This window comes from Gymnoscopelus braueri, assembly GCF_963280865.1.
Source record: "Gymnoscopelus braueri genome assembly, chromosome: 18".
NCBI classification, from domain to species: domain Eukaryota; kingdom Metazoa; phylum Chordata; class Actinopteri; order Myctophiformes; family Myctophidae; genus Gymnoscopelus; species Gymnoscopelus braueri.
The window spans coordinates 9195500-9210499 of record NC_137618.1 but is presented as its reverse complement, the minus strand read 5'-3'; the positions used below and the strand labels follow the sequence as shown (position 1 = coordinate 9210499).

The window sequence follows — 15000 nt, the reverse complement described above, 5'->3', positions numbered from 1 at the left end:
ATGTGCCTGTTCTGTGTGTGTGTGTGTGTGTGTGTGTGTGTGTGTGTGTGTGTGTGTGTGTGTGTGTGTGTGTGTGTGTGTGTGTGTGTGTGTGTGTGTGTGTGTGTGTGTGTGTGCGCGCGCGCGCATGTGCGTGTGTGTGTGTTAAATGTTAAACATTGACTTAGTTTCCCTGAAGTCATTCATTTAATCAAAGTATCCATAGTGACAGGACTGGGCGACATCTCCCTCTATCTCTCTCTCTCTCTCTCTCTGTGTGTGTGTGTGTGTGTGTGTGTGTGTGTGTGTGTGTGTGTGTGTGTGTGTGTGTGTGTGTGTGTGTGTGTGCACCGTGCGCACACTCGCGTGTGCCCTGTGGTGATATAAACCCCAGAGTCATTTAGAAGGGGCCATGTGACCTCTGAATGCAGAAACCTAGTGGCCAGTCAAGGAACTGCGCCTTCTGCCCCTAAAACCCTATTGTGAAATAACATTTCGATGGCGAAGACCTCCTCTTCGCTGACTGCATAAACAACGTGCATCGTTGCTAAGGGGCAGAAACATTGTACCTCCATCCTTTCAACTTTGTGTTCTTTTTTGTGTAAATTCATGTCCTACTTTGTCGCACAACAGTGTCGTACGAAAGTGAATTTGAGCTGCTATTTTCGCTATTTTGGAAGGTTTTTGTGAAGTGAAAGTGGTTAAGCTTGTCTGTGTTTTTTTTGTATAAATATTGAACCGATGCAAAGTATTAACAAGAGCTTGTGACTAAATAACAACTACTTTGGATCCATTAGAACAGGGGTCTTCAACCAGTGGTCCGGGGACAACCAGTGGTCCTTGAGGGGGTACCAGGGGGTCCCCAGCAAAATTAGTTAATATAGCGTCGCAATCATTTTAACCACTTTAACCATATTTTATAGCTAGTTTTTTCAAAAAATAGCAGATATTCAAGCTCATAGCCGTGCTATGAGCTTGTAGATCTGCTATTTTTGAAAAATCCCTGGCACAAAATATTTTTGAGATGGGGGTTCGCAGCCAAATACCCCCATTTTGGGGGTCCTTGACATGAAAAAGGTTGAAAACCATTGCTTTAGAACACAGGTTCTTTTTCCCCATTTCCTGAAAAGTAACGGTTTTGGACATTCAAGGTTTCCGCCCGACAGCGACGATATACCGTACAAGTTTTAATTTCAGGGACCCCAAGTTTGTTACGCCACGGACCCCCATTTGATGCCATTTTTCAAATTTCTAGGACCCCAATCAACACTGTAATTTAACTCTGAGAGTGTCCATTTGGTTCCATTTGTACACTCTCAGAGTTACAGAACCTGTTTGTACCCCTGGTTGTAGTCGGTACAGTGTACACAGACTCCAGATCAGTTCATTAACATGAATACACACACACAGAAAGAAAAAAAACAGAAACTCCACTCTCCATCAGGATTAGTTACCATGACGATGACACAGCAACATCCTAGCAACGCCATGGCAACTGCCTGCTGAGCTGACATCTGATCACTCCCTTTCTATCTGCTTATCTTTCTTCCTCTTCTTCTTCTTCTTCTTCTTCTTCATCTACTTTTATTTCTTCTCTCTACCATTGGTTGATCGTAATGTCACAGACATTACGATCAACCAATAGCAAGGATCAGATCCCAGATCAGTGACATTAGAGAGTGAGAGAGAGACCTTTATTGATCCCACAGGGGGGAAATTCAGTCGTCAAAGGTAGCACAGCAGTTAAGATACAGTTACACGGCACAAATTAATTCTGACAGGTTTTTTTTATGTTGTTTGTATATTGTGTCGTAATATGTTGTAAAGTGTATCGAGACATTCATTCGTGTGATTTTTGCACTTTAAATAAATACAACTTTTCTGCATCTTCCTCTGTGACATGAACCTCCTCTTTGGCCTTCCTCTTCTCCTCTTGGCCTGGCAGTTCCATCGTCAGCATCCCTTCTCCCAATGCACCCCTCATCCCTCCTTTTGACATTATCCCCAAACCTTCTAACCTGGGCTGATCCTGCAATGCAGGGGTCTTCAACATTTTTCAGGCCAAGGACCCCCTAGCTGAGAGAGAGAGATGAAGCAGGGACCCCCACTACATATTGAATTAGATTGTGTTTCAGATTACATTTCTTCTTAGATTTCATAGATACTGTAGTTCATAGACTTGTTCCAATATGTTGGATTCATGTTAAACATGTATTTTCAGACAGTTAACCTTTGAAACCCTCAATATTCCCCTCTACACCAACTCTCCGAAATAGCCGATCTACAAGCTCCCGTTGTGAGCTTGTGGATCTGCTATTTCGGCTAATGTTCCCCACCACACAAAGATTTGGTGGACCCCCCTGTAGTTACCCTGTTGAAGACCCCTGCTCTAATGTACAGTAGTACTTTCTCATTTTGTTCCTCCTTGTCACTCCTTGAAACGTACATTATCATCAGTAATGGACAAAAATATTCAATATACAAGTGGTTCTTAAAGTGGGGTCTGGGGACCTCCCAGGGGTCCTTGAGGGAGGCACAAGGGGGTCCCCAGCAAAAGTAGTTAACCCTTCAAGACCTGGAACGCATCTGTGTCACTTTTTAGATTTCTTTGGCTATTCAAAAATAGCAGATATACAAGCTCATAGCGTGGCACCGAGTGCCGTGCTATGAGCTTGTAGACCTGCTATTTTTGAAAAGTCGTGATTTTTTTTTTCAAAAAACTGTTAGGATTTAGAAAACATTTTTAAGAATCGCCTCAGGTCTTAATGTGTTAATATAGCATCACAATCATTTTAACCCACTTTATATGTTGGCTATTCAAAGACAGGAGATCTACACAAGAGCTTTGTACATCTGCTATGTTTTAAATCTTTTGAAAAATATAAAAAAATGATTGAAAACTTGAGGATGATTTAGATTTTTTTTTAACACAAATCTCCTCCTCCGGAGGTCCCTGGCACAAAAAATGTTCAGATGGCGGCCAAATATATATCAATTTGGGGGTCCTTGACATGAAACAGTTGGAGAACCACTGCACTATACCTCCTGAACGATGCTTGCATAGTGCAGGACAAAGGCATTTCAAGAAAACACACAGTATAGCGTGTCAGACATTATCCATACTGTACTGAGCTGTTGTTACCTCTGGGCAATTAGTCTATTATTGAATCTACCAATAGTCGGGAACACAAGGATCAGCTGACATCCTATAGATCCATGATCTACTGTAAGATGTGATCACCATTCTAGTGTTGGAGAAGAGATGCAGACAATAACTAAAATAGAAAGGCCTACAGTCCCAAAAGACTTCTGGATATACACCACACACACACACAACACGCACACACACACACACACGCACACACACACACACACACACACACACGCACACACAAACAGATCCCCAGTGTAGCTTAAATCCCGGTAATCATTAGGCAGATTTAGAGACCGCATTAGAACTCCCTAAAGACTGCACAAATCAATACAAACACACACACACACACACACACACACACACACACACACACACACACACACACACACACACACACACACACACACACACACACACACACACACACACACACACACACACACACACACACACACACACACGCAAGGATGCACGAATGCATGAATGCACAGTATGGTTCTGGGTGTAATTAATTCATGTCAGTTAGGGTTAGGTTAGGTACTGTCTTTGTCCATTTCATTCATACATAAGCCTAGTATTTTGGGTGGATCTATCTTCCAATGTTTCAGTTTTTAACTGTGAATCGGTGTTAATTTCGTCGACTACCTTTTTTCACTGGCGAAAACTAAAAACCATTTGTATCCATTTGTATCTATCCCCTGCCTCCCACTTAGTATGGCAACTAGCTGACATCCTCCGTCACTCCAATACACAAGACATTAAGCCACTCATCCCCTATATATGGTGCTAAGGGCAGCCATGCTTCTACAAATTCGGACAAGGTACCCCGTAGAACATATGATAGTCTCTCCAAGGGCATTAAACTTAACACTTTTTCAAACCATAGTAGGACACTTCGAGGACTGTCATCGATCCATTTATTGAGGATTGACAACCGAGCAGCGTAGAGCAAAGCTCAAAAGGGTCTGACAAGTAATTTTATGCTTGGTTACATGCTGAAAATAGCTGATCTACAAGCTCACAACACGTTGCGCTGTGACGCGTTGTGACGCGTTGTGAGCTTGTAGATCGGCTATTTTCAGCATAGAACCAAGTGTAAAATCAGCCATTACGACGCCATCAAGGCACCGCCACATTTTTGTCGACTAAATCAACTGTATATTTAGTCGACTAAAATCTTATGATATTTAGTCGACTAAAACTAGACAAAAACTAAAACATTTCAGATGACTAAAATATGACTAAAACTAAATGAAATGTTATTCAAAAGACTATGACTAAAACTAAATCAAAATTTGTGTGTGTGTGTGTGCATGCATGTGTGCGTGCGTGTGTGTGTGTGTGTGTGTGTGTGCAGGCTTCTCCACGCGGCCCAGGCGCATGCTGGTGTTCATCAACCCCGGCAGTCACAAGAAGGAGGCGGTGCACATCTACAGACAACATGTCGCTCCACTCTTCAACATGGCCGACCTTAAGACTGACATCACCAGTCAGTACCTGTCTGTCTGTCTGTCTGTCTGTCTGTCTGTCTGTCTGTCTGTCTGTCTGTCTGTCTGTCTGTCTGTCTGTCTGTCTGTCTGTCTGTCTGTCTGTCTGTCTGTCTGTCTGTCTGTCTGTCTGTCTGTCCAGTCTGTCCAGTCTGTCCAGTCTGTCTGTCTGTCTCTCGGTCTGTCTGTCTATTATTTTAAGGGTCTTTGTGGCTCATCGTGTGTGTGTGTGTGTGTGTGTGTGTGTGTGTGTGTGTGTGTGTGTGTGTGTGTGTGTGTGTGTGTGTGAGTGTGAGTGTGTGTGTGTGTGTGTGTGTTCATAGGTCTAAAGGTCAGAGTTAATGGCAGTCCCCAGTCGCTAGGTAACCTGATCCAGGGGCAGAGGCTTCGTGCATCTGTCCTCTCCTCTCCTCTCCTCTCCTCTCCTCTCCTCTCCTCTCCTCTCCTCTCCTCTCCTCTCCTCTCCTCTCCTCTCCTCTCCTCGTGTGTGTGTGTGTGTGTGTGTGTGTGTGTGTGTGTGTGTGTGTGTGTGTGTGTGTGTGTGTGTGTGTGTGTGTGTGTGTGTGTGTGTGTGTGTGTGTGTGCTTAGGTTATCCAGATGGTTTCATATCATTGCCCCACTTTAATGTTTCTCGGACATGTTTTTGTGTGAGCGCGTGCATGCGTGTGTGTGCTGCGTGCGCGCGCGCTGTGTGCGTGCTTGTGTGTAGGTAGTAGACACACACCTACACCTACACACGCACACACACACACTCGCGCACACTGTGTGAAAACTCACTGGTGTTTTTTGCCATCCCACTCTTGTGTCCCACTCTCCATCTCTGCCTGTCTCTCTTCCTGCATGACTCTCTTCTTGCTTGTCTCTCTTCCTGTCTGTCTGTCTGTCTGTCTGTCTGTCTGTCTGTCTGTCTGTCTGTCTGTCTGTCTGTCTGTCTGTCTGTCTGTCTGTCTGTCTGTCTGTCTGTCTGTCTGTCTGTCTGTCTGTCTGTCTGTCTGTCTGTCTGTCTCTCTCTCTCTCTCTCTCTCTCTCTCTCTCTCTCTCTCTCTCTCTCTCTCTCTCTCTCTCTCTCTCTCCCTCTCTCCAGTAACAGAGAAGAAGGGTCATGCTCTGTCTGTACTGAAGGAGCGTAATCTGGATGAATTTGATGGGTATATATGTCTGTCTGTCTGTCTGTCTGTCTGTCTGTCTGTCTGTCTGTCTGTCTGTCTGAATATCTGTCTGTCTGTCTGTCTGTCTGTCTGTCTGTCTGAATATCTGTCTGTCTGTCTGTCTGTCTGTCTGTCTGTCTGTCTGAATATCTGTCTGTCTGTCTGTCTGTCTGCACTGTTGATTTCGTCGACTAAAACTATGACGACATTTGTTCGTCAACTACCTTTTTTTCACAGACGAAAACTAAAGAAAAAGAAAACAAAAACTAAGCTATGGAGACTAAAACTAGACTAAATATATTGATTTCGTCAACAAATAAAAGCTAAACTAAAATGTTAGGGAGGGACGAGTGGAGAAGAGATCCAGTAGAACTAAAAGACAAGTCATTTTATGTTCGGTTGCATTCGGGTGTTGTGCTCTGAAAATAGCAGATCTACAAGCTCACAACGCGTCGCAGCTATTTTCAGCATGCAACCAAGTGTAAAATCAGCCATTACGACGCCATCAAGGCACCGCCAAAATACATTTTAGTCGACTAAAACTAGACTAAAACAAAACAGAATTTTATTCAAAAGACTATGACTAAAACTAAATAAAAATGTGCTGTCAAAATCAACACTGTCTGTCTGTCTGTCTGTCTGTCTGTCTGTCTGTCTGTCTGTCTGTCTGTCTGTCTGTCTGTCTGTCTGTCTGTCTGTCTGTCTGCGTCCAGCATTAGCTTAAAGGTTTGTTGACGTTCAGTTTTACCACACATTAAAAGTCTTTGTCATGGTCCTTCAAACGCGTATAGAAAGTTTTAACAAAAAATTCCACTCCATTGATCCATGGCAGGTGTTTTTCTCTCACATTTCTAAAGCCTTTTCAACTTCAATGAAAAAAGAAATCTTTGCCTGCGGGTGTCGCTGGTGAGGGATTTTGCCTGTCAATCATCGCCTCTGCTCCACCCCCCCCAAAGGAAAGGATAGGGGAGGGGAGGGGCGAGGAGGAGAGTGGGCGGGATTAATCGGCTGTGACCTCACTGTCGAAGGGCCAAGCTCAGATTACTTTTCAGCCTAATTATTCAGAAACCCCAGACCACAGAAAATCCACTGAATGTTCAAAGTTCAGATTTTTTTGGGTGTAATTGAGGTCATAAAACCCCCAAAAAAACATAAAAAATAAAAAAAGTGAAAATGAATGTCATAGAACCTTTAAGCCATTAAAACCAGGAAAGCATCATTTTAGATTTTTGCCGTGGCTATTAAAAAATATCAGATGTACAAGCTCACAGCGCGTCACTTTGTGCCACGCTGCGAGCTTGTGCATCTGCTATTTTACATTTCTGAAAAATCTTGAAAGAAGGCATTTGTAGAACCGGCCTCAGGTCTCAATAAGTCGTACGTTGTTGGGGTTTGCTCTCTGACGGATATGCTGCGTCGCCGTTGAAGTGTTGATCAACATGCTTGTTGACGTCAAGAATGAGCAAGGAAATATAATATAATATAAAGGAAAATATATAGCCTGGGTTTAAGGGCTGGATTCAAAAGAACCCGACCGCTCATAAGCAGTGGCGTACCCACTGTAGAGGCAGGGCAGGCGGTTGCCTGCCCAACAAAGATCTCGCCTCCCCTAAAAAACCCAAATAACCCGAAAATGTGTCATTGCGTGCTTAATGTCCTCAAAGTCACGCATCCAACAAGCTTTGAACTGCAGATTGGATCTTCCGTTCCAGAGATAATGGCCAAAACATCTTGAAAACGGCAATGTTCGCCGATTTTTTATTGAGTTGAAATTCTGTTGAAATTTAGTTTTTGGGGGTAATAGAGGGGGGAATCTCGCCTGCCCTAAATGTAAATCCTGGGGACGCCACTGCTCATGAGATGCAATGGAAAGTTGATTTAGATCATTAAAGAAAGGTGGGAAGGCACTTAAATTCAGAAGTATGTTTAATGAGCAGCATTTCATCTGAATCCTCCCATGTGACCGATCATGAAAATAAAATGATTAATTCACTCTGCAGTGAATAGACACACTGCACCGTGTGTGTCAGTGTGTGTTCCTGCGCGTGTGTGTGTGTGTGTGTGTGTGTGTGTAAGCGGCTTTCGTATTCATCCTGCATAATGCTCGATGTGCTTAACTCAGATTAGCCTTACTAGGCTAGCTGCTCATCAGCTAGACTGAAGGTGTGCGTGTGTGCGCGTGCGTGCGTGTGTTTGTGTGTCGTGTTGTGTCGTGTCAGTGTGTGTGTGTGTGTGTGTGTGTGTCGGTGTCAGTGTGTGAGCATGTGTGTGTCAGTGTCAGTGTGTGAGCGTGTGTGTGTGTGCATGTGTGCGTGTTACAGAGACAGAGACAGAGTCAGAAGGATTTGCTTGAAACCTACATTTGCCAATTAGACTGGTAGTTGCTGTGGAGACCCAGCCCTGTGTTAATCCCTGGGTCAGTAATATTATGGGATGTCAGGAGATGAGATTAGCTCCAGTCATCAATAAACAACAGAGAACAGGAAGACAGTAGAAAAGATGACAGGCAGACACTTTGCTTTTAATTAGATTGTCCGGTATTGTCTTAGACTTGACCCATATCATTAACCTACAAATAACATATCGTCGTTGTCGGGCAGAAACCTCTTATCTCCATATTTTAAGTTTTTGTGTTTTTTTCCCCGTAAAGTAACGCCCTACTCGATCATACTACAGTGTCACACAAAACATCAAAAGTAGCAGATCTACAAGCTCGAAACGCGGCGCGAAGCGACGCGTTTCAAGCTTGTAGATCTGCTACTTTTGCTATTTTTGAATTTGAATCCTGAAAAGTAACAGTTTTGGACATATGAGGTTTCCACCCGACAGAGACCATTTAATGGATCGTGTCCAACCTTCCTCATCTCTTCCATGGATTGAACCACTCGAACCCCCAGCATCCATATTCTGAGGGAAAGACATCAGCCCAAAACAGCAGATCTACAAGCTCACGGGTGTCGTCACTGCTATTTTTTGGTGAAGAAATTTGGTACATGTAGTAGAGGGAAAGAAGCGAATCCAAGTACAGTTGCAACTCAGGTCCGTTTACTAAGCATCCAGGGTTTTTTAAGTGGTTCATTGTCATTGTGGTCATTCATGGGTGTGCTGGCATTTGTCCAGGCTATTAGACAGAGGCGCAGAGGGAAGCCCTGCCTCACCAGATGGAGAGGTCTGTGACCGCCCCTATATATTCCTCTCAAATGTTCCCAATCAAGGTTGGTCCAATAATATCAAAGTGGTGCTGCAAATAGAGTCTTTTTTATATTGCCTTCAAGCTGATTTGTCCCCTCATGAATTTACTCATTTTTAGCTGGTTGACACCTACACCCCCCCCCCCCCCCCAAGTAGCTGTCTGTCTGTCTATTTGTCTGTCTGAGGTGTACCTAAGTATCTCCATGTCTCTGTGTCAGGGTGGTGTGTGTAGAATCAGACTAATGTAAACCTATCTAAACCTGTCTGTCTGTCTGTCTGTCTGTCTGTCTGTCTGTCTGTCTGTGCGTGCGTGCGTGCGTGCGTGTGTGCGTGCGTGCGTGTGTGTGTGTGTGTGCGTGTGCTCGTGCGCGCGTCAGGGTGGTGTGTGTAGGGGGAGATGGTTCCGTAGCAGAGATTGCTCACGGCCTGGTTCTCAGGGCCCAGCTGGAGGACCAGGAGAACCAGGACAGTTGGACGCCGTCTGACGATGAGCCTAAAAGAGCACCTCTACCCCTGGGAATCATACCTGCTGGTAAGCACTCTACATACATCTACTGTATGTAGACATTAAGCAAGGGATAATCAATGGTGAGCGTATCATTATCGAGAAATAAACCCAGACAGGATGATTAGACCCCGACGCATAGCGGAGGGGTCTAATCACCCTGAAGGGGTTTATTTCTCAATAATGACCCGCTCACCATTGATTATCCCGCTTCTTACACAGCTACTTGATAAATAAATTAATACATTTACCCTAAAGTATCAAAACGAAGGATATCATTGCTTACGGTAATGAAAGTAATCCATTAATTTATGCCAGGTGCGTCCAGTGTAATGCGGTCGCCTCGGAAAACAACAGGAAGTGTTGATGAAATAGAATCAATATTTGGTTCCGGCATTGTCTATTCCTCACCTCAAATGTTTTCAAAAACCTTCTTGAGAGCAATGTTTAGCTGTAAATGACATTGTGTGTTGGGGGGGTTAAATTGACATATATATGAATATTCATGATCTGTGGTTAATTAACGTAATTGTTGCACAGAACAGCTCACTTCCAAGACGCGCTCCTCAATATTGGAAGCGTGCATGCGTACGTGCTTGTGTGCATACGGGTGCATGCGTGCATGTGTGTGCATGCATGTGTGAGTGTGCGTGCACATCAGTTGGACACAGACAGACAGACAGACAGACAGACAGACAGACAGACAGACAAACAGACACGCATGCACACACACAGTTATACTCATAACGATCTGTGTTGGTTTTCCAGACAGCTGATTGGTGGGTTGTGCTACTGCTTTAATAAAACCATATAGCTATAAAACATTACATGTGACATTAAGCTATATATATATAAGATAACTGTCCGCCATTTCACCTACATGCGTTTTTCATCTGTGCACTCAATATATGGCTGCAATTATTTTCTTAGCAATTATTGTATTGCTTTTTTGATTCATCAAATAATTGAGAAGAGTATTTTTTACTATCTTATTTTTTTTAATATACATCTACAAATCAACTACATAAAAAAACTAAAAAAAAAACTAAAATGATTAGTCTCATTAACCGCTTAACTCATTGACTGGCCCGAGGTCCACACTGACAATGACGAGTTGACGAGTGTGAGGTGTTTTCAATGGTTTACGCTAGAGGGCGCTGTTCGCCAACCTATGAGTGATCCTATGACTTCTGGAGAACAGTCGACCTGGTAATAATGTGATCACAACAAACCCAGCCCCGTCCGATCTTATGTTAAAGGATTTAGAAAAATAACATTTCTCTGCTTTCTGATGCTTTTTGGCGAAAACAACCCACATAAACTGCCCATGACTATAATAATAATAATAATAATAATGAATTGCATTTATATGGCGCTTTTCTAAGTACTCAAACTTACTCAAAGCGCTTTACAATGGTTCATTCATTCATACAGGGGGGGGCATTGGGAGACTATGATGACTATGGAATGGATTACCGCGGCGTCACAATTTCTATTTCTCCGATTCTACGAGACTCGGCTACGTCTTTTATCGGACTCGCTGCTGGCAAGGTCGGCTATAATAGACGATGTTTTAACTCTGGCAGTCAATATTAATAAGCTCTATTATATACTTCATCGTACAATGATGTTGCGCAAATACAGAAAAAATTGCCGATCTACAAGCTCACAAGGCTTGCCATCTTGATGCGTTGTGAGCTTGTAGATGTGCTATTTTTGACAAATGTTCCCCCCAAGAATAGGGATGCTAGGGTTCAAGTGGCTAAAGAGTTTTTTAGTTTAGTTTAGTTTTTTTATTTAAATGGGGATATATATATATCATAATAAAGCAAAGCTTATGTTTCTCCATAAAAATGATACCTGATATGCTCATAATGAGGTTACGTAGACAGCTATGCACGGGGTTAAGCAGTTCAAACATACGTTTACTTAACGTTGCTTAGCAATGAAAGCTGTGTGTGGTAGTGAGAGGAAGGGTCCATGCAGCCGTGCTGGAGGCTTCATAGAAGCAGGTGGATGCGTTTTTTATCTTCACAACAGTATATAGATCAGAATGCTTCAATGTTTGTAAACAAATGAATGTCTATGGACATTTTCACAATATCAAATAAAGTGTCTAGAACATTAGCTAAGTCTAGTTTGTCAACCTACCTGGATATTTATCTCTAATAGTCAATAACAATATCACAAGTGTCCTGTTATTCCAGAAAATAAGGTTAAAGGACGACGTCTGTGTCTAAGAGGAGGGCTGCGGGCAGTTCAGAAACCTTCCTACCAGTGACATCATTGATGTGGAATCCAAGCTAATAGAAACGGCAGGCTTTCTCTTACTGGAAAGTGAGCTCTAATGGAAGCCAATGTTCTCACGTTGATATAAATCCAGATACAAAATGTTAGTTAAAAAAATAATTAAAAAAAAACCTGCCTAATGATTATGTCACTGCTAGCCTGGGATCAATACCTTTTTCGGGTTTGTGATCCAGTCGGGAGCAGAAGTAACCCTACGTCACCAGGCGCGTCATCCGCGTCATCAGGCGGCCGGAACCCGCAAATCCGGAAAGACCTCACCCCAAAATAACTCCGGCCGCGATCAAGGGCATTGTAATAGGGCCTACCTAATAACATCCTTGATGCGGCGTAGTTTAGCTTATTCTTAAAATACAAAATAAATATAAATGTCAGTGTAATTTCCGGAGACTATTTAGCGTCTGTGTACCTTTGTTATCCCGCGGGGAAATTCTATTCCCTTTAAATAGGGATTGGGGAAACAAACAGGGGGAACCAAAACAAAGCGGCTCCGCCAAACCGGAACCCGCAACTTCCGGAAATAGAATTGCTTTTTTTTTTTTTTTTCAGTAGGTGTGGCCTAGACCGGATCACACGGGCCATTAATAACAACTACCAGGCTTTCCTCTGAGGTGGAAAGACACGTGATGCGAGGTTATGTCACTGCCCTCCTATGAGATACATTTACCATGTTATCATGAGTAGTCTATTAGTAAGGACCAATGAAGATAGGTTGAACATGGGTGAATTTTTACTGATCTAATGCCACACTGCCGGCGTTATCTACCCAGAGATACATTTTTGGTTGTGGTGATGTCATGAATCTTTGTAATATTGAGCAGTTTACATTTTTAGAAGCACATGGTAAGAGTTAATCCTAACCTATGATTATAGATGACTGCAAACACTTTGGTGGAGAACTAAACACTGTGAACCAGTGATTCCCAACATGTGGGTATTGCAAGAGGGACACCAAATCACTGGCAAAACACTAAGATTGTATTTGTATTTATTTATCAGACCAGTACGACCACAGTCTTATACTGTGTTGGCCACTGAGCAGTTCCACTGGATCAGCACCTTGCTCAAGAGCAAAATTGTAAACTATAATAACCTCTGTCATCCACTTAAGCTAAAACGATTCTGAAGATCTATATCTGAAATGCAGATAAAGATCACATGGCTGTAGAACACACACACACACACACACACACACACACACACACACACACACACACACACACACACACACACACACACACACACACACACACACACACACACACACACACACACACACACACGCACATACTGTACACACATCTCTGTTTACTTTAACAATCGATTCAGAACAAATATACATGCCGCCCTCCCAACACACACACACACACACACACACACACACAGCACACGCACACGCACACGCACACCTACACACACACACACACACACACACACACACACACACACACACACACACACACACACACACACACACACACACACACACACACACACACACACACCTGCAGTGGTTTTAAAGTAACTAAGCAGAATTAAAGGCCTTTGCAGACTGGGTGCGATTAATCAATCAGTTTTTACCGCATGTGAAAAGACGCACGAATCGAACTGGGTTCGATTGGGGAAAAAATGCATCGCCGCACGGTAAATTCGGAGCCGGTGTGCATGAGGTCATTAAGAACCATGTGTTCAATTAAAAAATGACATTGTCCGTTTTTTCCGTGCGAAAAATCGCCCCCTGTCTGCAAAGGCCTTTACTCTAGTGCTGTGCTTATGTACACTTTTGAGGTGCTTTTACTTAACTTGAGCATTTCAATTGTTTTCATACTTTATACTGCTACTCCACTACATGTCAGACTACAATTATTTGACAACTTTAGTTATTTGTTACCTTGCATATTTAGATTATTATTAATACAAAACAAACATTAACCGCTTAAGCACTATTTTATACTTCGGCCATACGAAAATAGTCAATCTACATTGCGAAATTTGCAATCTGGGAACCCATCGCCAACTGAAAATGAAAAACAGCGCCCTCTGCTGTTTGTTCTATGTCTGTTGGCTCTGGGGGGACGATAACGTAACACCAGAGCACAGGGAAACCGGTGTTTGTGATGCGCCTTCAGCGCATCACTTCCGGTTGGTGCGCCAATGTTTTCATTCCCACTAACAATATTTCTACACGGAACACTAACACCACTTCTCCCAGAGAACATGGATCGTTTTGGTTATAAGCCCACTTGTTTCTATGATGAAAGAGTAAGTTAAAATGTGAATATATTTCCGTGGTTTTGTCTGCTCCGCGGACGCTATTGTTAAATTAGTTTCGGTTTGTTTCGAGGGGGAAAGATCGACGGACATGTGAATCCCGCCCACTACATTTGATTGGGTAAAGCGCGGCCTGCTTCCTGATCTGAAGGCACGCCCACTTGTAGCCCAGTGTGTACATGTTACGACGAGCCTTCACGACAGATTCTCACGCAGTGCAGAATCTGTTCTTGAGAGATTACGAAATTTGTGACATTGTTAGATCGGCTATTTTATTTAAAAAAAACTTTTTCCCTGGCACTGTTTTGAGCCAATACTTTTATACTTTTACTCAAGTAACATTTCACTTGTAGCAGGGTATTTCTTGTGGTATTGCTACGTTTACTTAAAGGGATATTTCACTTTCAAATAAAATAAACACGTATATATAAATAATAATAATAATAATAAATATATTTGAAAAAGAATCGGACAAATCACGGCCCCTCATGCATTAGAAGGACATTCTAATGTGTGAGGGGGCCGTGATTCTTCCATTACTTTTTTCATTTATTTTTTATATATTTTTTTGTTTATTTTGTTTGAAAGGAAATATCCCTTAAGTAAAAACAGAAAAGAAAAATGGGAGTACTTCTACCACCACTGCACACCTGTTGCAGTGTGTGTGTGTGTGTGTGTGTGTGTGTGTGTGTGTGTGTGTGTGTGTGTGTGTGTGTGTGTGTGTGTGCGCGTGCGTGTGCGTGTGTGTGTGTGTGTGTGTGTGTTTGTGTGTGTGTGTGCAAACACAATATTGAGCAGCAGCTATCTGGGTCTGATGCGTTCTGTCTGACATGGTGGCTCATCCCTCTAATCATTAACTCTGACACTGTCTGTTTAGTTAACTCTAAATCATCTGCTCTGGTCTGCGCACACAGACAAACATCATAAGGAGTTAATAGATCACCAACGTTGGACAC

General features: G+C 42.8%; 1 protein-coding gene across 1 annotated transcript in view; it reads left to right on the top strand.

Moving 5' to 3' along the window:
• The window catches only part of cerkl (CERK like autophagy regulator), a gene marked incomplete at its 5' end in the record, with an annotated part of 43350 nt that overhangs the window by 21053 nt on the left and 7297 nt on the right, over window positions 1-15000 (top strand). Inside the window, 3 exons of the mRNA XM_080457260.1 lie at window positions 4491-4622; window positions 5706-5769; window positions 9339-9493. Coding sequence (XP_080313386.1) covers window positions 4491-4622; window positions 5706-5769; window positions 9339-9493 — 351 coding nt within the window. The remainder of the gene's footprint in view (window positions 1-4490; window positions 4623-5705; window positions 5770-9338; window positions 9494-15000) is intronic.